Here is a 27,268-nt window from a genome sequence, read left to right as displayed (position 1 = left end):
GACATTAGCTCTGTGCTTAAAAGACTTAAGGTCTTTTAAGGAGACCAAGACTTAGAAAAAAAGAAACCAGATCTTCAGAAGCAATCATATAATCTGGCCAGTGAGCATAGATTCAAACTCATCTGAACCACATTCCAACATAAACAAAACCAAGGAATTTTTTTAGGTCTTCTAAAAGCATGCAGTATGGCAATTGAAAAACTAACAAACCACTGCGTTCAGATAAGATAAACAAAGGAATCTAGGGGAAAAAAAGTATTTTTTATTATCCACAGGCAGTCAGACTATATAATTCACTTATGGCACATTTCAATTTTATTTTGACAGTATGTTACAAACTTACTTCTACATACAGGCATCAGTCTAGCCAGAACTTTAAGGGCACTTTTTTCTTAACCATAACACTTATTCTTCTCTATCCAAAGATATTTCAGACAAGAGATGGCAAACTCAGAAAAGAAGCAACTCCATTAGTCTCAAAGATGAATGATCTCAGCATAGAATGGCCAACGGGGAAGAGAAATACTTAAAAAAAAAGCTAAAAGGAAAAAGTGCATTAGCTTTCTAACCCTTTAGGAATCAAAATGATTCCTTTCATTTTTATGTGTTTTAGCATTTCAGAACATTATAAATACCCTCCTTTAAGCAGCCAGCCAGCACAATGGCCCATAGCCTCCCTTCTTTTCCCTCAAATACACCAAACTCCTCCCCAGTTCTGCCAGTTATTCTCCCTTACGCCACCCGCACAACCACCACCAGATCCCTGCCTTCCCATCTCTGCCCCCAGGAAGATGATCCCTGCTGTGTGCATCTCTAGAGAGCGCTTGCTGGCTGGCTGCTGCCAGTTGGGTTTGGTCAACAGGCAGCCCCAGCAGATCAGGTGGAGGATCTTTCTTTCTGACTCCCTCCCTGTCTTGGGCACCACATCTTTGGCAACCGCTGCATCCCACGGCAACGCTTCCTTCCTGTTCTCACTCTCCCTGAGATCTAGTAACACTATTTCCCCTTGACCCCCTTGCTCTAGAGGCGGTAATGGCTTCAGGCTGTGGCTAGTCTATCCCAGCCTCTCACCACTGCTTGTTTCTTCCTTTCAGGCTGCCCATATCTCTAAGCAACTCTTAACTTCTTTTCAATTGAACCAGCTAGGGTAATTCTATTACCAGCCAGAACTCTGACCAATTCATTATCTCAAAGCCTTTTTGCACTTCATGTTCACTATACCTAACATGTTCTTCACTTAGCCCTTTTGTATACTGGCTCCTTAGAGATCAGGTGTCAAACTCCTATCACCCTCCTCAGAGGGGCTTCCCTGACCACCAAATCTAGTATTAGCTCCCACCTCAAGCACTCTCTTAGTCCCTTCCATTTTTATCATCTCTCTTTCCTAGAAATTAAGCTCCTAAAAGTAGGAACCTAACTAGGCTGTCTTGTTCACCTTTTACCCAGTGCACAGCATGGAGTCTAATAACAGCAGGAGTTAAAGACTTCGTGTGAAATGACGTGGTTTCAAATCAAACTGAAAAAACAAGTTCCTTCAAGTTTAATTTTTTTTTTTTTTTTTGCGGTACGCGGGCCTCCCGCTGTTGTGGCCTCTCCCGCTGCGGAGCAACAGGCTCCAGACGCGCAGGCTCAGCGGCCATGGCTCACGGGCGCAGCCGCTCCGCGGCATGTGGGATCTTCCCGAACCGGGGCACGAACCCTTGTCCCCTGCATTGGCAGGCGGACTCTCAACAACTGCGCCACCAGGGAAGCCCCTCAAGTTTAATTTTTAAAGCGAAAGAGTCCCAAGACAATCTCCAACTTTTATGGGATGTTATTCCCATAAGCAGGTAAAACTCATTTAAAATGAATGCAAATGTTTGGTAGAACATAATTTCTTAAGAGTATTCCTGCCTATAACACTAGTTCTCGATTGTTTTCTGTAGCAATCCAATAATTGATTATATTCCCACATGGGATACACTGTCAGGGTCTATCAGATAACGGGGACTAGTCCAAAGATTTAACAGGCTCAGATGGTGTTCAATCCCCCAAAGGTAGCTCTAATTCCTACTACTTTCAAGAGAGCAATTGTGAATATGAGAATTAAGTTATTATACAGTATCATAGGGATATGCATGAGTCAACTCTTATTTATTTTAAAATTAAGACCCATCAAGCATTTGTAACAATTCACTGCAATTCAAACTTAACTACCAGAGCCCCATAACCCAAGAGTATGAATGTGAACTAAAGGGCCACTCATCTAAACCAAAATCTGACCTATTATGGATCAGAAAAACAGATCAGTTTAGACAGTTGATCCTTCTACAACACAGGTTTAAACTGCATAGGTCCACTTATACATGGATTTATTTTCAGTAAACATGTTCTACAGTACTACACAACCCCCGGTTGGTTGGATCCTCAGATGTAGAACCGAGGATGCAGAGGGCCAACCATAAAGTTATACTCGGACTTTCAACCGCATGCAGGGTGGACACCCCTAACCCCTGCATTATGCAAGGGTCAACTGTAAATTAGTTTCATGTTACGCTTTTCTAATGATCATCTCCACAAGAATTAAAGCTAGTAAATGCCCAAAATAATTTTATATAGAACTTTAGCTCTAAGTTAATATATTCAGTCAAACATCTTTTCATAAACTGTTCTTATTTTCCATATAAACACAGAGAATTCCTGGAATGTAGATTTCTATAATTATACTTAACATACTTTAAGCTTTTATTAAAAATGAAAGAAGTCCAAGAGAACAATTTATATGCAACTATACAATGTTTTAAGTGGCTTTCCTATTCCTATTAAAGCTTTATATTTAAAATGTCTACATAATATGTGCTTCACAGGCTTGACACTATCAAAGTTTACCACACATGTGACTTTAGCAGCTTTATCGCACAATGATCTACGTTAACACTGCATATTTGTTTAGTTCACCCTACGTCATAAAGTGCTATTCATAGGTGGGAAAGGAACAAAGCTTACTAAACACTGAAATTCTCCACGATATTTCCTACCTCAGTCAGGGAAAAGAAAGCTAATTTAGTGCTACCAACCTGAATAGCAGATTTCCATTTATATATATATATAACCAGAAAGGAAAAAAAAAAAACAGATCTAAGAGTTTTGTTTAGTCAATTAAAATATGTCAAAAGAATTCCAAGATGATTAATGCTAAATGCCTAACAGTCTAGTTTCTGAATACTCTAACTTTAAAAAAACTAACCAGTTTAAATAAAACCACCCAAGAAAGAATCTTCCAAAAATGAAGATAAAATTTAGATAAAATGAGATTCTTCAAATTCAAAGAAATTTTAACTTTAAAAAAGGGTACACACAGTCGTTATGATTTTAATTATTATTCCTAAACAATTAAATTTGTATCTTTACTTGCTTATATGACAAATGCTTACTACCATTGAGTCATAGAAAATGCCATACAACTGACCAGATAGTTACTTCACATTTTATAATGTTTAATGACACTAAAAATGTATCAAGAACTTTTCAAACATGAGAACATAAACCAGAACAATCTGATATATAATATTTGTGCCAAAGAATGAAAATTACAAGACACAAAAAGAAAGCAAAAGTATATGACAATTATCAGTGTATCTTCACTAATATTTATGAAAAATAATTATTTGATATCAGCTCAAATATTTTCATAGAGGAACTAAAAAAAAAAAATTGAAGAAAAAAAATTTCCCAAAAAATCATATGAAGTGAAAAGCTTCGTGTGTTAGCCAAGAATTTTGTGTTTCCTGCAAGAAACCATGTTTCCTACACATGCAAGTATGGGCATTACAGCTAAGAGAACTCTTAAAAATGTCCTTAAGAATACAGTTTATGGTCTTCAAAAAAAAAAACAGTAGTATTCATTTTCCAGGCAATATATTCTGAATATTAAATACATAATTTTCCATTTAAATATACTACCGTTTCTATGGCCTTTTTTTACCTATCTATACCTTTGTTTTCCCATTAAAAATGAATGCACAACACAATGCTTAGTACTAATTTCTATCCAGAAGGCATTTAAAAAATATCTTCTCTTAGGACATAAACATGATATAAAAATGAAAAACCAAACACAAAAGAAGCACAATAAATACTTTTGTATCCCTTCCCCCAACCCCGAAACAAGGAATGTAAGTATCAGCAACACAAGCTGACATAAATAAATTAGATTTTCCGTGCATAAAAAGATAATCCAGTTAACCATTTCAGTGTTAACTATGAAAAAGTACCTTTTTCCCGGTGTTTGTGAAAGGCAGGAAGGCTGTTTAGGCTTTCGGTTTTAAGAAGAAACATACACAAAGAACAAGTGTGGCGACAGGATACTTAGATGATATGTAATGAGTTACAAAGGTTAACACCAAGGCATTATTTTGCTCACATTTTTTATCCTAACTCACATCAGATGCTTAAACTACATGGTCTCTTGGTATTCTAGATATTTTGCTGTGATGGGTTCTTCAAGCTGAATTCCTCCACTGCCCATTAATGCAAATGCTGGATACATAGTATGCGAACAGTCCACTTGGCGCTCATAAAGGCATTTCATGTGATCCATATCATAGAAACCCACTTTGCCTTTATCATAGTCGAGGAAAACCCCTATACTTGTTGGCATGGGGAGAACTCGATTTTCAGGTTCATTAGAAGAAGTAGGTGACTTGGGAATAAAAAATTTCTTCATGCCTATAGTAACTAACGTAAAGGGTTGTGAAGAATCAAAACAGGTATCCTCACTTCCGCTGTCATGCCCACTGTCTTGCTCGTATCTAAAATGCAACACAGACAGACAAAGCAGAATCTTATCTGTATCAGCATAGGCTTTCAAGTAGCTTCAAAACATTTTCACAAGATAATATATATTGAGTTAAAATTAAAATCAATTGTACATCAAAACCTTTCTGGTAAACCATAATCAATTAAAAACATAAGGACTACACATTGCCACTTAGAATTACACCACAAACTCAGCCCCAAATTCTGTCATTAAGTAGCATCCATTTTTACCTATATATCTGAGAACCTAAAAATAATAATTTTGGCCTATCAAAAATAAAACAGGGGGAAGGGAACTGAAGGGATCTGACAAAGATTAAATATTCCTAGCACAAAAATCATATACAAAACAATTAAAAACCAAGACAGGCCCCCTAATCCAAGGAATTATCAGACTAAGTAAAATAAATGGGCACTGCAAAATAATGCAGGAGAAAAAACCATGTTTTATTCTCCTGCTAAGAACTATATTTACTGGTTGGGAGCTCTACATGGATCTATGATGCAAGCAAGTATTATGAAGGTTCTTTTTCTCCCCTTGATTATAAAACAGTAACACCCTGAAGAAAATTTTGATACAAAGTTCCTTCCATTTTTTCCCTATGCATAGATTGCTTCTTATATATTTGTGATAATACTACATCAACAACTTTAATCAGGTCTTTTCACTTCTAATATTTCTCATGTTGTAAACTTTTTTAGCATTATTAATAATAATCTACCAAGTAGACATGCCACTCTGCTTAAGGGACTATTTCCCTATTTCAATTTTCGCTGTTATTTCAATTTCTCATCTTGGTGCAAAAAGTTTTTCCTATTACTCAGATTGTTAATCTGGGATTTCTGTAGACATAAATGGTCAAAAATTACTTGACTGGACTAGTGCACACTATACCATCTAACAAAAATAAACTGTACAGTCTCCATTAAGTAGTCAAACTCAAGAAACTGGAATTCTCTGCCATGGAAACACATTTACCATGACCCAATTTTGTAAGTACTTACAGGACAGTTTAAAGAATTGTATCCTTTAACAAAAGAACAACTTAATATCAATTGTGAAATATGGCATTTAGAGGCATTTCACTATTTATGCAATTTTATCACATCATTAAGGTACCTGACTGAAAGACTTTGAAAATTCTAAATTGCGAAGCTATACCATAATCAAGAGGTATACCCAAAACAGACTTACTTCCTCACAGCATGAGAAATTAACTGCTGAATCTCATTATTCACTGTGTGAATACAACACAACCTGACTCCTTTTCTTAGCCAGCTAGCTACATAAGCACAGCCAAAACACCTGAGTCTAAGAAATGTATACTCTAAATACTCTAAATGCAACAAGTAAATCCAAGTCTATTTTCAGTCTCACCTTGCTAAACCAGGATGTGTACTTCCTAAAGAACTAAAGAATTATCAGTAGAAGAATCTACCTTGGACTAACTGTATCCCGGGGAGTCCGGAGCCATTCTTGTAGTTTATCACTGGAAGCAACTCCCACTTTTACCAGGTATGAATATGGTTCTACACGGAAGGCCCAAAAGTGCTTCCCTTTTGTAATTCCAACATCTCCAATGATGTAGTCTAAGCTTGTGTAGTAACCCACTTGGATCCGCTCCGCAGCAAGCAGAAGATTAAATCCAGCTCTGCTCTCTACATGGTTTCTCTTCAAGTTCAGCAAGAGGTGTTCATTATTGTAGCCACATTTTTCATCAAAAAGGAAACTGAAAACTGTAAATAGAGCAGAAAATTAGTCTGCAAATTGTTAGCATTTCTACAATCTATGGTTAAATTTAACAGGTTTTTCAAATAGAAATTACTAAAAAGATATAGGAAGAGGAATATCTCATTCTACCCTACACAAACTATGACAAAACAAAACCCCAACTTAGAAATAATTTCCAGTAAATTCTCTGTACCTGAAAATCTTCAGAAATTTCAAAGCAGAAGAAACATTTTAAATGCATGAGAAATTTATGAATGCAATTCCTTGGACTAGATATAGGAAATCTATCCTAAGTATTTTACACTCTTGAATCTGTCCTTTTATCCCTAAAATAAGGGGCTGTACATTTTCAAAAATATCTGTTATTTTATTCCAAATTTTATAAATATGGAAACTATTAGCAATTTTAATAAGGTCTTTTCCTTATCAATCAAGATGGCAGACATGAGAAACAGTATACAGTGTTAAAAAAAAAAAAAAAAAGCACAGGCTTTGGGTTCAGAGAGACCTGGGTTTGATGCCTGGCTCAAGCACTTAACTAGAGTTTAACCTAAACTTTGATTTCCTCAACTACAGAATGGAGATAATGTTGCCAGTGAATTTAACGTTCTTTCTTCATCGTGAAAGAATTTGGAGAATTCCAAATTCAAGAAGTGGATTTATTTAGAGAGAAACACACTCCACAGACAGAGGTGGTCCATCTTGGAGGGCAAGAAGCCTTGGGAGAAACACACTCCACAGACAGAGCGTGGGCCATCTTGGAAGACAAGAAGCAAGAGGCCTCGAAATACAGCGTGGTTAGTTTTTATGGGCTGGATAATTTCATAGGCTAATGAGTAGCAGGATTATTCCAATTATTTGGGGGAAGGGGCGGGGATAGCCAGGAATTGGGCTACCACTCACTTTTCTTTTTTTAATATCTTTATTGGAGTATAATTGTTTTACAGTGGTGTGTTACCACCCATTTCTTGACCTTTTATGGTTGGCCTCAAAACTGTCATGGTGCTAGCAGATGTGTCATTAACATGCTAATGTATTACAATGAGCGTATGAGGCTCAAGGTCTACTAGAAGTCGAATCTTCCGCCATCTTGGACCTAGTTGGTTCTCACTAGTTTTCTTCATGTACTATGGCTACATCTTTCTTTTAAAGGTTGTGCCCTGCCCCTTCCCTCCTGTTTCAATAACACTACTCTTCTATCAACTTAAACCCATTAAGTCTAACATTTGGTGGCTGCTAGCCCCAAAAGCGGAAACATTCCAAACGCCCATCAATAGATGAATAGATAAAGAAAATGTGGTATATACATACAATGGAATACTATACAGCCTAAAAAAGTAAGGAAATTCTGATACATGCTACAACATGCATGAACCTTGAAATAAGCCAGTCACAAAAGGATTATGTGAATCCATTCACATGAGGTACTTAGAATAGGCAAATTCATAGAGGCAGAGGTAGAATAAAGGTTACCAAGCTCTGGGGGAAGGGTGGATGGGGAGTTACTGTTTAATGGGCACAGAGTGTCAGTTTGGAAAAATGAAAAAGTTCCAGAGATTGTGAGTGGTGATGGCTGCACAACACTGTTGAATGTACTTAATGCCACTGATCTGTAAAAATGGTTAAAATGGCAAATTTTAACTATACAATACCACAATTGTAAAAAACTGTCTGCTAACAAGCTAAAACTATTCTCCATATGTGATTTGACCGGTCTCCTTGGTAATGCCTATTGCCCTGGCATGGCAATTCACACTGTCTCTCAATCTCAAAAGTCTCCCAGTTTGCAAAATAAATTTAAATGGTCACCCTATTCATGTGGTTTCTCTTGGAGAAAAGAAACACAGTTTTTAATGTTTCCTTTCCTCCATCCCCCTTCACTTTGTCACTGAAAACAGTAGCTACTTTCAGGTTTCCTTTTTCTTCCAATTTCAGTCAGAGACTAGAAAAGAAAGCGGAAACTGCATAAACAGTAAAATATCTACTTAATACTTGTAAATGGATCCTAAAACTCTCTTTTGGATCTTATTAAAATTCAAGAAAAATAATTTGAGCCAACCCTATTTATTTGTATTTCTTTTTAATTAGCCACAATGTACATGAAAAACAGAGTGAATAGTACACTCTGGACAAAAAGGGAAGGATGGGCAGAGTGCACAAAATATAGGTACATAAGCCACTAACAGTGGGCAGGAGCAATGAGGTCTAAAAGCCAAATGAAGGAACCTCTGAGGCCGTGACCAACTGGGCAGAATGATTTCCTGCTCACCAGGATGAGCACAACTTTGGTTCTAAATGTCCCTTATCCACGGAGACACTGTAGTGAACATCAACTTAACCTGTAAGTCATTCTCATTCTATAAAAATTTACAGATGCTGTTTAAGTAGTATCAGTGGTTATTAACTTGGAAAGGGGAGGGAAGATTGCTGGGCAGGAGGAGCTTTTAGTGTAGGAAAAAGCTATCCATGTGGTTCTAATACCTGCCTTCCATCCCCATGTGCTCATAATCACTGAGTTAGAAAAGCCAGACAAGTCAGAATTAGGTAAATTAAAATTATTCTTCACATTATTGTACCAATAAATTTTTAAAATATCTGCCTAGATCCTATGTTAATAGAGATTTCTATAAACTGATCAAAAATACAGAATTATACTATTTAATACTTGTAAGGTAGCATTTATGCTATTTTAATCCCAAATTGATAGCCCTGCTCACTCAAATTTCATGTTTTTTCTGTATCTGATGTCAGTCAGAAATCTAATCCTGTTCTCAGCCTAGATGGTGAAATTCAAGTATTCAGTCTATTTCTAAATCCTAGCTGGGTATGGAATCTACTTTTCTAGAGTATTTTACAGATGAGAGGTGGTTTTAATGTAGGTCTGCATGGACACATTAACTGGTTTATTTTTTATCACGGTCTCTTCCAACTCTATGCTTTTCTTATTCCCACTATTCACAATACCTGGAGCTGGAGGAGTATGAAGAATCAATTCCCTGCTGCAAAGACTGCAGATTGAACCCTTGTAGGCTCTTACTCTGAACGCATAGTTACAATTACTTTCAAGATCGGAAATGACTTTACTTGTGCCACACACTTCTATCTCATTCCAAGACAACATTTCTTCATCTCTATTAATCTTCCGATATTCGAGGACATAGCTATCAGCTTTATCCTTTTCTGGATGGTGCCAATTTATCAAAGCATTGTTATAAACTTTGCTCTGTTCCTCATTGATCTCTGGCACATCTATGCCTGAAAGAATTATGAAATAGAAAACAATGTTAAAATATTATTTCAGAACCTTTATTTTTCCTCAGTAAAAATGATTTATTGACAATACTTAAAGGATTTCTCTGCTGTTCAAGAACTTACTACATTTATAATACTGTGTATAAGAAAAAGAATAAATCCTGCAAATACAACAGGATGTTGGACTTTGAGGACATGTTAAGTGAAATAAGTGAGACACAGAAAAACAAATGCTGACTGCGTGATTCCACTTTCGTGAGGTATCTAAAGTAGCCAAATTCATAAAATCAAAGACTGGAATGGTGGTTACCAGGGGCTGAGGAGCAGGGAGAAATGGGTGCTTATTAATCAATAGGCATAAAGTTTCAGTTAAGCAAGATGAATAAGCTCTAGAGATGTGCTGTACAACTTGTGTCTGTAGACAACAATACTGTATTGTATACCAGAAATTTAAGAGGCTAGATCTCAGGGTAAGTTTTATCATAATAAAATTTAAAAAGGAAAGTAAATTGAGATTTTAAAAGGTATATTTATGTTTATAAATGAAAGGGGAAAGAAGAATGAAAAATAAGACAGACAAAATAAGTAAATATATAGTTTTCTTTCATATTATCTTCCACAGAGTTACAAAGCAGTTTATTTATTTATTTTAAAATTTATTTATTTGGCTGCACCGGGTCTTAGATGGGCATGCGGGATCTTCGTTGCCCCATGCGGGATCTTCGTTGAAGCGTGCAGGATCTTTAGTTGCAGCATGCGGACTCCTAGTTGCGTCATGTGGGATTCAGTTCCCTGACCAGGGATCAAACCCGGGCCCCCTGCATTGGGAGCATGGAGTCTTAACCACTGGACCACCAGGGAAGTCTGGCAAAGGAATTTAAATGACTTTTTCTTGGTATAAACAAGATAGGTATTTTTTTAAGAAAATCAGAAACTACATAAAACACACACAAATTAAGTAACTCAAAGATTATCACTACAATAATTTTGTGTAGCTCCTGCCAGTGTTTTTCTTCCAGTGGCATTCCACTGTAGCAACATTTAACTATTTTCAGAAACGTGTTTCCAATTTTTCACTAAAAATACAATGTTTAAAATATCACAGCTAAATCTTTGTGCATATTCATAATCTTTTCCATAGAATAAATTCCAAACAGCTTAACTGCTTTGGTCATATGGTAAAAATAAGCTATAGGAGTTACACATGCACACACACACATAAATAAACACATTTATATCAAATCACAGAGAAATACATGAAATGAAAAGCAGAAGTCTCCCTCTTCTCCTTATCCTCCAGCTATGTACAAGCAATGTACAGCATAAGGATGTCTATGTGTGCATTTGTGCAACTCAGTGTTATGCAGCCATGGGATCTGAAAAGTCATCCAAACTACATTTTAAAGTTAAAAAAGAAAAGCTAGTTAAAGAATAACATGACTGGAATGCTCTACGTGCGTGCAGGAAAAAACGAGAAGAGCATCCATCAGCAGGAAGCTGGGTGACCGGCAGCTTTCCATTCTGACCCACCCGTTTTACTGGTCCTTCGTTATGCACTGGTATAACCCGAGATTACCCACACTCAACTTCCTTTTTCCAAAGACTTTTTTGGGACCCCCAGGGAAGGGAGGACCTTGTACTCCTAAGTAAACTAGCATGTATATAAAAAACAATTCAAGTATACATTTTGGAAAAAGAAGAAAGTACAGTATATGAAATAGAATCAGCATTTCAAATATCACCACATATTTGGAAAAACAAGATCACCATAATAGACAAGAAAAGTATCTACCTGACAGAGATACAGGTATTGATTGGAAGAGAAAGGTGGTCATAGTAATAATCCTTCAGCGTGTTTAACTTTTAAACAAGACAAATTTCCTCTGACTGAATACAAATCTATGTATCCATACCTGTACAGTAATTAAACTATAAGTGTACTTTTCCAAGGACTGTAATTGTTCACCATTATTAGAAGAGAAATCTGAGGGAGATGAACAAGGTGAGAAGAAAAAAGGAAAGGTAGACCTCCCTGCTGGGGAGCAGCAGAACACAAACACAACCAAATGTGAGGGGCTGAGTTGCCCGCCCTAAAACTCATATGTTGAAGTTGTAGGCCCTAGTACCTCAGAATGTGCCTTTATTTGGAGAGAGGGTCTTTAAAGAAGTAACACAGTTAAAATCAGGTCGTTAAGGTGGACCCTAGTCCACTATGACTAATAGGACTGGAGTCCTTATAAGACGAAATTTGGACTCAGATATATATAGAGGGAAGACCACGTGAAGACACGAGAAGACGGCCATGTGCACACCTAGGAGAGAGACCTCAGAAGAAACCAACCCTGGCGACAGCTTCATCTCAGACTTCTAGCCTCCAGAATCCTAAGGAAATTCCCTGGCGGTCCAGTGGTTAAGATGTGGGCTTTTACTGCCAAGGATCTGGGTTTGATCCCTGGTCGGGAAACTAATATCCCCGAAAGCCCCAAGGTGTGACTGATAGATAGATATATTAGATAGATAGATAGATGGGGAACTAAGATCCCACAAGCCCCAAGGTGTCATAGATAGATAAATAGATAAATAAATAAATAAATAAAACCTTTTACTGCCAGAATCCTGTGAAATTAAATTTCTGTTATGTCACCCAGTCTGTGGTATTTAGTTTTGGCAGCCCTAGCAAACTCATACAACAATGTAAACACTTAAACATCTTAGAGTCATTTTTAGCCTGGAGATATCATTTCTAGGTTTCTGCCCTAGGGAAACTCATACACACACACAGAGAAACACTGACAAAGAAGTTCAATAGAGCGTTGCTTACAACAGAAAAAAAAACAGGAACAGACTCTCTCTCAGTGGGAAACTTACTTACATAATGGAATACTGTAAAGTTAACATATAGCTGTAAACCAGAATTTCATGTATTAACAAATATTTATCTTAAACTTAATTTCTCAAAAAAACAAATTACAAAAAAAGATACATACAATGTGGTGCCATTCACACAATGTTTAAAAACATACAAACCAAAAGAATCTAGCTTCTCTGCATAAAAACTTGGTTATAAAAACATAAATGGCCTATGATTTTAGCATATGATGGTCTGGGCAACTGAGATGTTGCATTATAATGTCAAACTAAATAGAATCTGTGTTTCTCCTACACAATGTGAATTCAAACTAAGAAAGTGAAGGTATGCTGTTACTAAAACTTACCACTAGAGAAAAAGGACAATTCTCCAAGAAGTTCTGTTTGTTTAGATGTATTAACAACATAGTCTTCAAAAGAAGTCTGAGCCGCAGGTCTAAAGCTCTTCAAAGATTCTGTAGCTTTCTGTATTCTACAGACAGACATAAAATATTTTACACAAAAATGATTCTTTAAAAAGGCAAATCAGACTAAGTATTTTCAATGAGAATAACAAAAGAAAACTTCACTCAACATTCAAGTTAAGAGTGAAGCAAGAGATACTGCACATAACACAGCATTCTGAACCACTCAGAGCTACAGCTGAAACATAAAGCAGCATTTAATGACACTGCTAGAGAGAGACTGTCAGTTCAAAGTTAAATACCTGAGGTGGAGCTGTTTTGCGGTCTGAACAAAGCAAGACTGATCTGTCTCCTTCAGCACTTCTTGAGCATATCCCACGAGTCCGTTGTTCTCTAGCAGCCCCTGATACTCTTCCATTTGAGTCTGAAATTTGTCTAATCTTAGTTTCTTAGAAGCATCAATTGCCTTCAAAACAGATGATTTCCTTTCTTCTAGGATTTCAAAGAGCTTTTCAAAATGTGTAATTGCTTCTTCTTTAGCCCGCTCTCCATTACACTATTATAAAACAAGCAAAGCTTTACCTCATCTGCTAAATCCAAATGTCTTTTCAAGAAAGAGTCACGATTCAACAAAACGAACCCAAATACTGGAAAGAAAAAGATTTTGTCTGACTCCTTGTTTTCAGAACAATAATTTGGCATCAGATATGCTTACTAAGGAATGATCAGCAACTTTGAGACATACTTTGTAATTTTATAATACTATATTTCCTTAAGCTTTCAATCTCCAAAGTCCAGCAATAAACAATTTATTCAATGAAATAAGAAAGCAACGTTCAATTTGTATACAAAGGAACTTGAGGCAGAAATGAACTGATTTAACCAAAGACACAGGAAAATACAATCTTGCACTTATTTATTTTCATTCATTTCTAATTCAGGAAATTTTATCCTTTCTGCCATATACCAATTTTTTAAAAAGTTAAGCCACAGCTATGAAACTCAAAAAAATGACATCCTATACTAAGTAATAAAAACGTAACTCTCTTCTCTTCAAATTAATATTTATATATAATTGTAATTAAGCTGTAATTTAATTAATATTGATTTAATTATAAGTTATGCAAATTAACATCTTTATGCTTGAGTTTTTCCTCTTCTGAAAACTAGGGGTAAGAGAGACCATTTAGGTTTTTCTGAAGATTGAAAAAGATTATTTACATAAAATGCCCACCACAATGTCACATACTCTCAATAAACATTATTTTCACTGCACACATAGCTATTCCTCCACTTTGCCATAAAATGATCCTCTCTATAGTGCTTATTAAACATTTTGAATGTCCACAAAATCAGAGCTTGACCTGATTTTGAAAATAAGACCAGCAAAGCACTTACAAGCATTTATCATAATAGCAGCCAACAGAAAAGAGTCTTCAAGAACATTCTTAAAAGCTGACAATATATGGTAGAAGTGCATTGCTCATTTTCCAATGGCTTCTGGCCAATATTTAAAATGAAAGGAAATTTTTTCCAGATTTCCTTCTCTGATTCCTAACCTCAACAGCCAATTTTTTTAAAGGAGGATAGGAGGAAAGAACAGAGGATAGTGGCATTCTGGTAGTATTTCAGTGACATATCACATTAAGTTCAGAAATATCATTACACATAGATCAAGAGGAAACTTTTTCTAGCTAAGTAAAATTATAGACAAAAAGACAGTGTCACAGTCTTCACTGAGTAAAATTCAAGAATGGAAACAAATTCTCTAGTGCAGAAGACTCTTACTGATAAGCCTACAAATGCAGCTTAGGTCAAAGGCACGAGAAGAGATTAAATAATTTCTCCAGGATCCCAAGGCATCAATGCCTACATGAATACTTGAGCCTGAGTTCCTCAGTTTCCAACCTACTAATGAAAAACTCAAAAACAAGCACTGGGTTTCCTTCTCTCAGAAGTAAAGGCAGCCTGACTGAGAAAACCAATAAAGACAAATCTAAAATTACCACAGACACAATCCCTGAAGGAACCTACTATCTAGATGATAATGTGCTATGTGTTTGGGGATTATAGTAAACTGAGAGAGTTTGTCAATCAGATACAAATGCGAGAAACAGAATCCTACTTTTAAATTACATGAAAATGCAATCAGTGACTAACAGAAAAATAATATTTAAAATATTAAAGCAATACTGGTAATATGGAGATTGGTTCAAGATGGCAGGGTAGAAGGATGTGCTCTCACTCCCTCTTGCAAGAACAACAGAATCACAACTAACTGCTGAACAGTCATCGACAGGAAGACACTGGAACTCACAAAAAAAGATACCCCACATCGAAAGACAAAGGAGAAGCCACAATGAGACGGTAGGAGGGGAGCAATCACAATAAAATCAAATCCCATAACTGCTGGGTGGGTGACTCACAAACGGGAGAACACTTATACCACAGAAGTCCACCCACTGGAGTGAAGGTTCTGAGCCCCACGTCAGGCTTCCCAACCTGGGGGTCTGGCAAGGGGAGGAGGAATTCCTAGAGAATCAGACTTTGAAGGCTAGCAGGATTTGATTGCAGGACTTCGACAGACCTGGAGGAAGAAGAGACTCCACTCTTGGAGGGCACACACAAAGTAGTGTGCACATCAGGAACCAGTGGGAAAGAGCAGTGACCATATAGGAGACTGAACCAGACCTACCTGCTAGTGTTGGAAGGTCTCCTGCAGAGGCGGGCGGTGGCTATGTCTCACCATGAGGACAAGGACACTGGCAGCAGAAGTTCTGGGAAGTACTCCTTGGCATAAGCCCCCCCAGAGTCCGCCATTAGCCCCACCAAGGAGCCTGGGTAGGCTCCAGTGTTGGGTCACCTCAGGCCAAACAACCAACAGGGAGGGAACCCAGCCCCACCCATCAGCAGACAATCGGATTAAAGATTTACTGAGCTCTACCCACTAAAGCAACAACAAGCTCTACCCACCACCAGTTCCTCCCATTAGGAAACTTGCACAAGTCCCTTAGATAGCCTCATCCACCAGAGGACAGACAGCAAAAGCAAGAAGAACTACAATCCTGCAGCCTGTGGAACAAAAACCACATTCACAGAAATATAGACAAAATGAAAAGGCAGAGGCCTATGTACCAGATGAAGGAACAAGATAAAACCCCTGAAAAACAACTAAATGAAGTGGAGATAGGCAACTTTCCAGAAAAAGAATTCAGAATAATGACAGTGAAGATGATCCAGGACCTCGGAAAAAGAATGGAGGCAAAGATCGAAAAGATGCAAGAAATGTTTAACAAACACCTAGAAGAATTAAAGAACAAACAAACAGAGATGAACAATACAATAACTGAAATGAAAAATACACTAGAAGGAATCAATAGCAGGATAACTGAGGCAGAAGAACGGATAAGTGACCTGGAAGACAGAATGGTGGAATTCACTGCTGTGGAATAGAAAAAAGAATGAAAAGAAATGAAGACAGCCTAAGAGACCTCTGGGACAATAGTAAACACAACAGTGTTCCCATTATAGGGGTCCCAGAAGGAGAAGAGAGAGAGAAAGGACCTGAGAAAATATCTGAAGAGATTATAGACTAAAACTTCCCTAACATGGGAAAGGAAATAGCCACCCAACTCCAGGAAGTGCAGAGAGTCCCATACAAGATAAACCCAAGGAGAAACATGCCAAGACACATAGTAATCAAATTGGCAAAAATTAAAGACAAAGAAAAATTATTGAAAGCAGCAAGGGAAAAACAACAAATAACATACAAGGGAACTTCCATAAGGTGAACAGCTGATTTCTCAGCAGAAACTCTACAAGCCAGAAGGGAGTGGCATGACATACTTAAAGTGATGAAAGGGAAAACCTACAACCAAGATCATTCTACCCGCCAAGGATCTCATTAAGATTTGATGGAGAAATCAAAAGCTTTACAGACAACCAAAAGCTAAGAGAATTCAGTACCACCAAACCAGCTCTACAACAAATGCTAATGGAACTTCTCTAAGTGGGAAACACAAGAGAAGAAAAGGACCTAAAAAACAAACCCAAAACAATTAAGAAAATGGTAATAGGAACATACATAGTGATAATTACCTTAAACAAGAATGGATTAAAAGCTCCAACCAAAAGACACAGGCTTGCTGAATGGATACAAAAACAAGACCCATACATATGCTGTCTACAAGACACCACTTCAGACCTAGCGACACATTCAGACTGAAAGTGAGGGGGTGGAAAAAGATATTCCATGCAAACAGAAATCAAAAGAAAGGTGGAGACACAATACTCATATCAGATAAAATAGACTTTAAAATAAAGACTATTACAAGAGACAAAGAAGGACACTACATAATGATCAAGGGATCAATCCAAGAAGATATAACAATTATAAATATATATGCACCCATCACAGGAGCACCTCAATATATAAGGCAACTGCTAACAGCTGTAAAAGAGGAAATTGACAGTAACACAATAATAGCGGGGAACTTTAACACCTCACTTATACCAATGGACAGCTCATCCAGACAGAAAATTAATAAGGACACACAAGCTTAAAATCACACAACAGACCAAATAGATTTAGTTGATATTTATAGGACATTCCATCCAAAAACAGCAGATTACACTTTCTTCTCAAGTGCACATGGAACATTCTCCAGGATAGGTCACATCGTGGGTCACAAATCAAGCCTCAGTAAATTTAAGAAAACTGAAATCATATCAAGCATCTCTTCTAACCACAACGCTATGAGATTAGAAATCAATTACAGGGGAAAAAAACGTAAAAAACACAAACACATAGAGGCTAAACAATACGTTGCTAAATAACCAAGAGATCACTGAAGAAATCAAAGAGGAAGTCAAAAAATACCTAGAGAAAAATGATAATGAAAAGACTATGATCCAAAACCAATGGGATGCAGCAAAAGCAGTTCTAAGAGGGAAGTTTATAGCTATACAAGCCTACCTCAAGAAACAAGAAAAATCCCAAACAAACAACCTAAACTTACACCTAAAGGAACTAGAGAAAGAAAACAAACAAAACCCAGGGTTAGCAGAAGGAAAGAAATCATAAAGATCAGAGCAGAAATAAATGAAATAGAAAACAACAGCAAAGATCAATAAAACTAAAAGCTGGTTCTTTGAGAAGATAAACAAAATTGATAAACCATTAGCCAGACTCATCAAGAAAAAAGGGAGAGGACTCAAATCAATAAAATTAGAAATGAAAAAGGAGAAGTTACAACAGACACCGCAGAAATACAAACCATACTAAGAGACCACTACAAGCTACTCTACGCCAATAAAATGGACAACCTGGAAGAAACGGAGAAATTCTTAGAGAGGTATAACCTTCTAAGACTGAAACAGGAAGAAATAGAAAATATGAACAGACCAATCACAAGTAATGAAATTGAAACTGTGATTAAAAATCTTCCAACAGGGCTTCCTTGGTAGTGCAGTGGTTAAGAATCCGCCTGCCAATGCAGGGGACACAGGTTCGACCCCTGGTCTGGGAAGATCCCACATGCTGCAGAGCAACTAAGCCCATGCGCCAAAACTATTGAGCCTACGCTCCAGAGCCTGAGAGCCACAACTACTGAGTCCACGTACCACAGCTACTGAAGCCCGTGCACCTAGAGCCCATGATCTGCAAAAAGAGAAGCCACCACAATGAGAAACCCGCACACCGCAACAAAGAGTAGCCCCCGCTCGCTGCAACTAGAGAAACACCACGTGCAGTAACGAACACCCAATGCAGCCAAAAATAAGTAATAAAATAAAATTAATTAATAAAAAAAAATCTTCTGACAAACAAAAGTCCAGTACCAGATGGCTTCACAGGTGAATTCTATCAACCATTTAGAGAAGAGCTAACACCCATCCTTCTCAAACTCTTCCAAAAAACTGCAGAGGAAGGAACACTCCCAAACTGATTTTATGAGGCCACCATCACCCTGATACCAAAACCAGACAAAGATACTACAAAAGAAGAAAATTACAGACCAATATCACTGATGAATATAGATGCAAAAATCCTCAACAAAATACTAGCAAACAGAATCCAACAACACATTAAAAGGATCATACACCATGATCAAGTAAGATTTATCCCAGGGATGCAAAGATTCTTCAATATATGCAAATCAATCAATGTGATACACCATATTAACAAATTGAAGAAGAAAAACTATATGATCATGTCAATAGATGCAGAAAAAGCTTTTGACAAAATTCAACACCCACTTATGATAAAAACTCTCCAGAAAGTGGGCATAGAGGGAAGCTACCTCAACATAATACAGGCCATATATGACCAACCCACAGCAAACATCATTCTCAATGGTAAAAAACTGAAAGCATTTCCTCTAAGATCAGGAACAAGACAAGGATGTCCACTCTCGCCACTATTTTTTTTTTTTTTTTTGCCACTATTATTCAACATAGTTTTGGAAGTCCTAGTCATGGCAATCAGAGAAGAAAAAGAAATAAAAGGAACCAAATTGGAAAAGAAGAAGTAAAACTGTCACTGTTTACAGACGATATGATACTATACATAGAGAATCCTAAAGATGCCACCAGAAAACTACTAGAGTTAATCAATGAATTTGGTAAAGTTGCAGGATACAAAATTAATGCACAGAAATCTCTTACATTCCTATTCACTAATGGTGAAAAATCTGAAAGAGAAATTAAGGAAACACTCCCATTTACCACTGCAACAAAAAGAATAAAATACCTAGGAATAAACCTACCTAGGGAGACAAAAGACCTGTATGCAGAAAACTATAAGACACTGTTGAAAGAAATTAAAAATGATACCAACAGATGGAGAGATATACTATTTTCTTGGATTGGAAGAATCAATATTGTGAAAATGAGTATACTACCCAAAGCAATCTACAGATTCAATGCACTGCCTATCAAATTACCAATGGCATTTTTTACACAACTAGAACAAAAAATCTTAAAATTTGTATGGAGACACAAAAGACCCCAAATAGCCAAAGCTGTCTTGAGGGAAAAAAACGGAGCTGAAGGAATCAGACTCCCTGACTTCAGACTACACTACAAAGGTACAGTAATCAAGACAATATGGTACTGGCACAAAAACAGAAATATAGATCAATGGAACAGGATAGAAAGTCCAGAGATAAACCCACGCACCTATGGTCAACTAATCTATGACAAAGGAGGCAAGGATATACAATGGAGAAAAGACAGTCTCTTCAGTACGTGGTGCTGGGAAAACTGGACAGCTACATATAAAAGAATGAAATTAGAACACTACCTAACACCATATACAAAAATAAACTCCAAATGGATTAGAGACCTAAATGTAAGACTGGACACTATAAAACTCTTAGAGGAGTAGGCTTCCGGGAAGATGGCGGAAGAGTAAGATGCAGAGATCACCTTCCTCCCCACAGATACACCAGAAATACATCTACACATGGAACAACTCCTACAGAACACCTACTGAGCGCTGGCAGAAGACCTCAGACCTCCCAAAAGGCAAGAAACCCCCCACGTACCTGGGTAGGGCAAAAGAAAAAAGAATAAACAGAGACAAAGGGATAGGGAGGGGACGTGCAACAGTGGGAGGGAGCCGTGAAGGAGGAAAGGTTTCCACACACTAGGAAGCCCCTTCGCGGGCAGAAACTGCGGGTGGTGGAGGGGGCGAGCTTCTGAGCCACGGAGGGCAGCACAGCAACAAGGGTGCGGAGTGCAAAGCGGAGAGATTCCCGTTGCTGCTGACCGGCACTCACCAGCCCAAGGGGCTTATCTGCTCACCCCCCAAGGCGGGCAGGGCTGAGAGCTGAGGCTTGGGCTTCGGTAGGAGCACCAGGAGAAGACTGGGGTTGGCAGTGTGCACACAGCCTGCAGCGGGTTAGTGCGCCACGGCTAGCCGGAAAGGAGTCCAGGAAAAGGTCTGGAGCTGCCGAAGAAGCAAGAGACCTTTTCTTCCCTCTTTGTTTCCTGGTGCGCGAGGAGAGGAGATTAAGAGCGCTGCTTAAAGGACCTCCAGAGACGGGCATGAGACACTAAGGCTGCTGCTGCCACCACCAAGAAGCCTGTGTGCGAGCACAGGTCACTCTACACCCCCCGCTTCCGGGGAGCCTGTGCAGCCCGCCACTGCCAGGGTCCCGGGATCCACGGACAACTTGCCCGGGAGAACGCTCGGCGCGCCACAGGCTGGTGCAACGTCACGCCGGCCTCTGCCGCCGCAGGCTCGCCCCGCACTCTGTGCCCCTCCCTCCCCCAGACCTGAGTGAGCCAGAGCCCCCGAATCAGCAGCACCTTTAACCCTGTCCTGTCTGAGCGAAGAACAGGCGTCCTCCGGTGACCTACACGCAGAGGCAGGGCCAAATCCAAAGCTGAGCCCCGGGAGCTGTGAGAACAAAGAAGAGAAAGGGAAACCTCTCCCAGCAGCCTTAGAAGCAGCGGATTAAAGCTCCACAATCAACTTGATGTACCCTGCATCTGTGGTATACATGAATAGACAACGAATCATCCCAACTTAAGGAGACAGACGTTGAGAGCAAGATTTATAATTTTTTTCCCCTTTTCCTCTTTGTGTGAGTGTGTATGTGTATGCTTTTGTGTGAGATTTTGTCTGTATAGCTTTCATTTATCCTAGGGTTCTATCCGTCCATTAAAAAAAATTTTTTTTTCTTAATAATTATTTTTTATTTTAATAACTTTATTTTATTTTACTTTATCTTCTTTCTTTCTTTCTTTCCTTCCTTCCCTCCTTTAGACAACGAATCATCCCAAATTGAGGAGGTGGACTTTGAGAGCAAGATTTATGATTTTTTCCCCTTTTCCTCTTTTTGTGAGTGTGTATGTGTATGTTTCTGTGTGAGATTTTTGTCTGTAAAGCTTTGCTTCCACCATTTGTCCTAGGGTTCTATCCGTCCGTTTTTTATTATTATTTTTTTTCTTTTATTTTCTCTTAAAAATTATTTTTTTATTTTAATAACTTTATTATATTTTATCTTACTTTCTTTTATTTTACTTTATCTTCTTCCTCTTTTTTTCTTCCTTCCCTCCTCCCTCCTTCCACTAATTCTTTCTTTTTACTTTTTCTCCCTTTTATTCTGAGCCGTGTGGATGAAAGGCTCTTTGTGCTGCAGCCAGGATTCAGTGCTGTGCCTCTGAGGTGGGAGAGCCAACTTCAGGACACTGGTCCACAAGAGACCTCCCACCTCCACATAATATCACATGGCGAAAATCTCCCAGAGATCTCCATCTCAACACCAGCACCCAGCTTCACTCAACGACCAGCAAGCTACAGTGCTGGACATCCTATGCCAAACAGCTGGCAAGACAGGAACACAACCCCACCCATTAGCAGAGAGGCTGCCTAAAATCATAACAAGTCCACAGCCACCCCAAAACACACCACCAGACGTGGACCTATCCGCCAGAAAGACAAGATCCAGCCTCATCCACCAGAACACAGGCACTAGTCCCCTTCACCAGGAAGCCTACACAACCCACTGAACCAACCGCAGCCACTGGGGACAGACACCAAAAACAATGGAAACTACGAACATGCAGCCTACAAACAGGGGACCCAAAACACAGTAAGATAAACAAAATGAGAAGACAGAAAAACACAGTAGATGAAGGAGCAAGATAAAAACCCACCAGACCTAACAAATGAGGAGGAAAGAGGCAGTCTACCTGAAAAAGAATTCAGAATAATGATAGTAAAGATGATCCAAAATCTTGGAAATAGAATAGACAAAATGCAAGAAACATTTAACAAGGAACTTGAAGAACTAAAGATGAAACAAACAATGATGAACAACACAATAAATGAAATTAAAAATACTCTAGATGGGATCAATAGCAGAATAACTGAGGCAGAAGAACGGATAAATGACCTGGAAGATAAAATAGTGGAAATAACTACTGAAGAGCAGAATAAAGAAAAAAGAATGAAAAGAACTGAGGACAGTCTCAGAGACCTCTGGGACAACATTAAACGCACCAACATTCGAATTATAGGGGTTCCAGAAGAAGAAGAGAAAAAGAAAGGGACTGAGAAAATATTTGAAGAGATTATAGTTGAAAACTTCCCTAATAGGGGAAAGGAAATAGTTAATCAAGTCCAGGAAGCACAGAGACTCCCATACAGGATAAATGTAAGGAGAAATACGCCAAGACACATATTAATCAAACTGTCAAAAATTAAATACAAAGAAAACATATTAAAAGCAGCAAGAGAAAAACAACAAATAACACACGAGGGAATCCCCATAAGGTTAACAGCTGATCTTTCAGCAGAAACTCTGCAAGCCAGAAGGGACTGGCAGGACATATTTAAAGTGATGAAGGAGAAAAACCTGCAACCAAGATTACTCTACCCAGCAAGGATCTCATTCAGATTTGATGGAGAAATTAAAACCTTTACAGACAAGCAAAAACTGAGAGAGTTCAGCACCACCAAACCAGCTTTATGACAACTGCTAAAGGAACTTCTCTAGGCAAGAAACACAAGAGAAGGAAAAGACCTACAATAACGAACCCAAAACAATTAAGAAAATGGGAATAGGAACATACATATTGATAATTACCTTAAATGTAAATGGACTAAATGCTCCCACCAAAAGACACAGATTGGCTGAATCGATACAAAAACAAGACCCATATATTTGCTGTCTACAAGAGACCCACTTCAGACCTAGAGACACATACAGACTGAAAGTAAGGGGATGGAAAAAGATATTTCATGCAAATGGAAACCAAAAGAAAGCTGGAGTAGCAATTCTCATATCAGACAAAATAGACTTTAAAATAAAGAATGTTACAAGAGACAAGCAAGGACACTACAAAATGATCGAGGGATCAATCCGAGAAGAAGATATAACAATTTTAAATATTTATGCACCCAACATAGGAGCAACTCAATACATAAGGCAAATACTAACAGCCATAAAAGGGGAAATCGACAGTAACACAATCATAGTAGGGGACTTTAACACCCCACTTTCACCAATGGACAGATTATCCAAAATGAAAATAAATAAGGAAACACAAGCTTTAAATGATACATTAAACAAGATGGACTTATTCGATATTTATAGGACATTCCATCCAAAAACAACAGAATACACAATTTTCTCAAGTGCTCATGGAACATTCTCCAGGATAGATCATATCCTGGGTCACAACTCAAGCCTTGGTAAATTTAAGAAAATTGAAATTGTATCAAGTATCTTTTCCGACCACAAGGCTATGAGACTAGATAACAATTACAGGAAAAGGTCTGTAAAAATTACAAACACATGGAGGCTAAACAATACACTACTTAATAACGAAGTGATCACTGACGAAATCAAAAAATACCTAGAAACAAATGACAATGGAGACACGACAACCCAAAATCTATGGGATGCAGCAAAAGCAGTTCTAAGAGGGAAGTTTACAGCAATACAATCCTACCTTAAGAAACAGGAAATATCTCGAATAAACAACCTAACCTTGCACCTAAAGCAATTAGAGAAAGAAGAACAAACCCCCCCCCCCAAAGTTAGCAGAAAGAAATAATAAAAATCAGATCAGAAATAAATGAAAAAGAAATGAAGGAAACGATAGCAAAGATCAATAAAACTAAAAGCTCGTTCTTTGAGAAGATAAACAAAATTCATAAACCATTAGCCAGACTCATCAAGAAAAAAAGGGAGAAGACTCAAATCAATAGAATTAGAAATGAAAAAGGAGAAATAACAACGGACACTGCAGAAACACAAAAGATCATGAGAGATTACTACAAGCAACTCTATGCCAATAAAATGGACAACCTGGAAGAAATGTACAAATTATCTGAAATGCACAACCTGCCAAGACTGAATCAGGAAGAAATAGAAAATACGAACAGACCAATCACAAGCACTGATATTGAAATTGTGATTAAAAATCTTCCAACAAACAAAAGCCCAGGACCAGATGGCTTCACAGGCGAATTCTATCAAACATTTAGAGAAGAGCTAACACCTATCCTTCTCAAACTCTTCCAAAATATAGCAGAAGGAGGAACACTCCCAAACTCATTCTACGAGGCCACCATCACCCTGATACAAAAACCAGACATACATGTCACAAAGAAAGAAAACTACAGGCCAATATCACTGATGAACATAGATGCAAAAATCCTCAACAAAATACTAGCAAACAGAATCCAACAGCACATTAAACGGATCATACACCATGATCAAGTGGGGTTTATTCCAGTAATGCAATGATTCTTCAATATACGCAAATCAAACAACATGATACACCATATTAACAAATTGAAGGAGAAAAAACATGTGATCATCTCAATAGATGCAGAGAAAGCTTTCAAGAAAATTCAACACCCTTTTATGATAAAAACCCTGCAGAAAGTAGGTATAGAGGGAACTTTCCTCAACATAATAAAGGCCATATATGACAAACCCACAGCCAACATCATCCTCAATGGTGAAAAACTGAAACCATTTCCATTAAGATCAGGAAAAAGACAAGGTTGCCCACTCTCACCAGTCTTATGTAACATAGTTTTGGAAGTTTTAGCCACAGCAATCAGAGAAGAAAAGGAAACAAAAGGAATCCAAATCGGAAAAGAAGAAGTAAAGCTGTCACTGTTTGCAGATGACATGATAGTATACATAGAGAATCCTAAAGATGCTACCAGAAAACTACTAGAGCTAATCAATGAATTTGGTAAAGTAGCAGGATACAAAATTAATGCACAGAAATCTCTGGCATTCCTATACAATAATGATGAAAAATCTGAAAGTGAAATCAAGAAAACACTCCCATTTACCATTGCAATAAAAATAATAAAATATCTAGGAATAAACCTACCTAAGGAGACAAAAGACCTGTATTCAGAAAATTATAAGACACTGATGAAAGAAATTAAATTTGATACAAATAGATGGAGAGATATACCATGTTCTTGGATTGGAAGAATCAACATTGTGAAAATGACTCTACTACCCAAAGCAATCTACAGATTCAATGCAATCCCTATCAAACTACCACTGGCATTTTTCACAGAACTAGAACAAAAAATTTCACAATTTGTATGGAAACACAAAAGACCCTGAATAGCCAAAGCAATCTTGAGAAAGAAAAACGGAGCTGGAGGAATCAGGCTCCCAGACTTCAGACTATACTACAAAGCTACAGTAATCAAGACAGTATAGTACTGGCACAAAAACAGAAAGCTAGATCAATGGAACAGGATAGAAAGCCCAGAGATAAACCCATGCACATATGGTCACCTTATCTTTGATAAAGGAGGCAGGAATGTACAGTGGAGAAAGGACAGCCTCTTCACTAAGTGGTGCTGGGAAAACTGGACAGGTACATGTAAAAGTATGAGATTAGATCACTCCCTAACACCATACACAAAAATAAGCTCAAAATGGAAAGTCCTAAATGTAAGGCCAGAAGCTATCAAACTCTTAGAGGGAAACGTAGGCAGAACACTCTATGACATAAATCACAGCAAGATCCTTTTTGACCCACCTCCTAGAGAAATGGAAATAAAAACAAAAATAAACAAATGGGACCTAATGAAACTTCAAAGCTTTTGCACAGCAAAGGAAACCATAAACAAGACCAAAAGACAACCCTCAGAATGGGAGAAAATATTGGCAAATGAAGCAACTAACAAAGGATTAATCTCCAAAATTTACAAGCAGCTCATGCAGCTCAATAACAAAAAAACTAACAACCAAATCCAAAAATGGGCAGAAGACCTAAATAGACATTTCTCCAAAGAAGATATACAGACTGCCAGCAAAAGAAAAAAGAAAAGAAAAAAGAAAACAGAAAAAAAAAAAAGAAAAAAAAGACACGTGCACCCCATTGTTCAGTGCAGCACTATTTACAATAGCCAGGTCATGGAAGCAACCTAAATGCCCATCGACAGATGAATGGATAAAGAAGATGTGGTATACATATACAGTGGAATATTACTCAGCCATGAAAAGGAACGAAATTGGGTCATTTGTAGAGACGTGGATGAATCTAGAGACTGTCATACAGAGTGAAGTAAGTCAGAAAAACAAATATCGCATATTAACGCATATACGTTGAACCTAGAAAAATGGTACAGATGAACCAGTTTGCAGGGCAGAAATTGAGACACAAATGTAGAGAACAAACGTATGGACACCAAGAGGGGAAAGCAGCTGTGGGTGGG

The 27,268-nt window shown here is 37.9% G+C and overlaps 1 protein-coding gene across 2 annotated transcripts in view; it reads right to left on the bottom strand.

Moving 5' to 3' along the window:
• Positions 1-2,712: 2,712 nt before the first annotated feature.
• TRIM36 (tripartite motif containing 36) overlaps positions 2,713-27,268 on the bottom strand; it is a 51,184-nt gene continuing 26,628 nt past the window's right edge. The window contains exons 6-10 of one of the 2 annotated variants that reach the window (XM_032627507.1): positions 13,356-13,609; positions 12,997-13,121; positions 9,494-9,784; positions 6,237-6,534; positions 2,713-4,790 (exon numbers count right to left, since the gene is read on the bottom strand). In XM_032627507.1, the coding sequence (XP_032483398.1) occupies positions 4,436-4,790; positions 6,237-6,534; positions 9,494-9,784; positions 12,997-13,121; positions 13,356-13,609 (1,323 nt within the window). In that variant the 3' untranslated portion in view covers positions 2,713-4,435. The remainder of the gene's footprint in view (positions 4,791-6,236; positions 6,535-9,493; positions 9,785-12,996; positions 13,122-13,355; positions 13,610-27,268) is intronic. The other variant, XM_032627508.1, reaches the window with a different exon arrangement.

This window comes from Phocoena sinus, chromosome 3 (assembly GCF_008692025.1).
Source record: "Phocoena sinus isolate mPhoSin1 chromosome 3, mPhoSin1.pri, whole genome shotgun sequence".
NCBI lineage: Eukaryota > Metazoa > Chordata > Mammalia > Artiodactyla > Phocoenidae > Phocoena > Phocoena sinus.
Note: the sequence above shows the minus strand (reverse complement) of the source record. Positions and strands in the feature narration are given on the sequence as shown.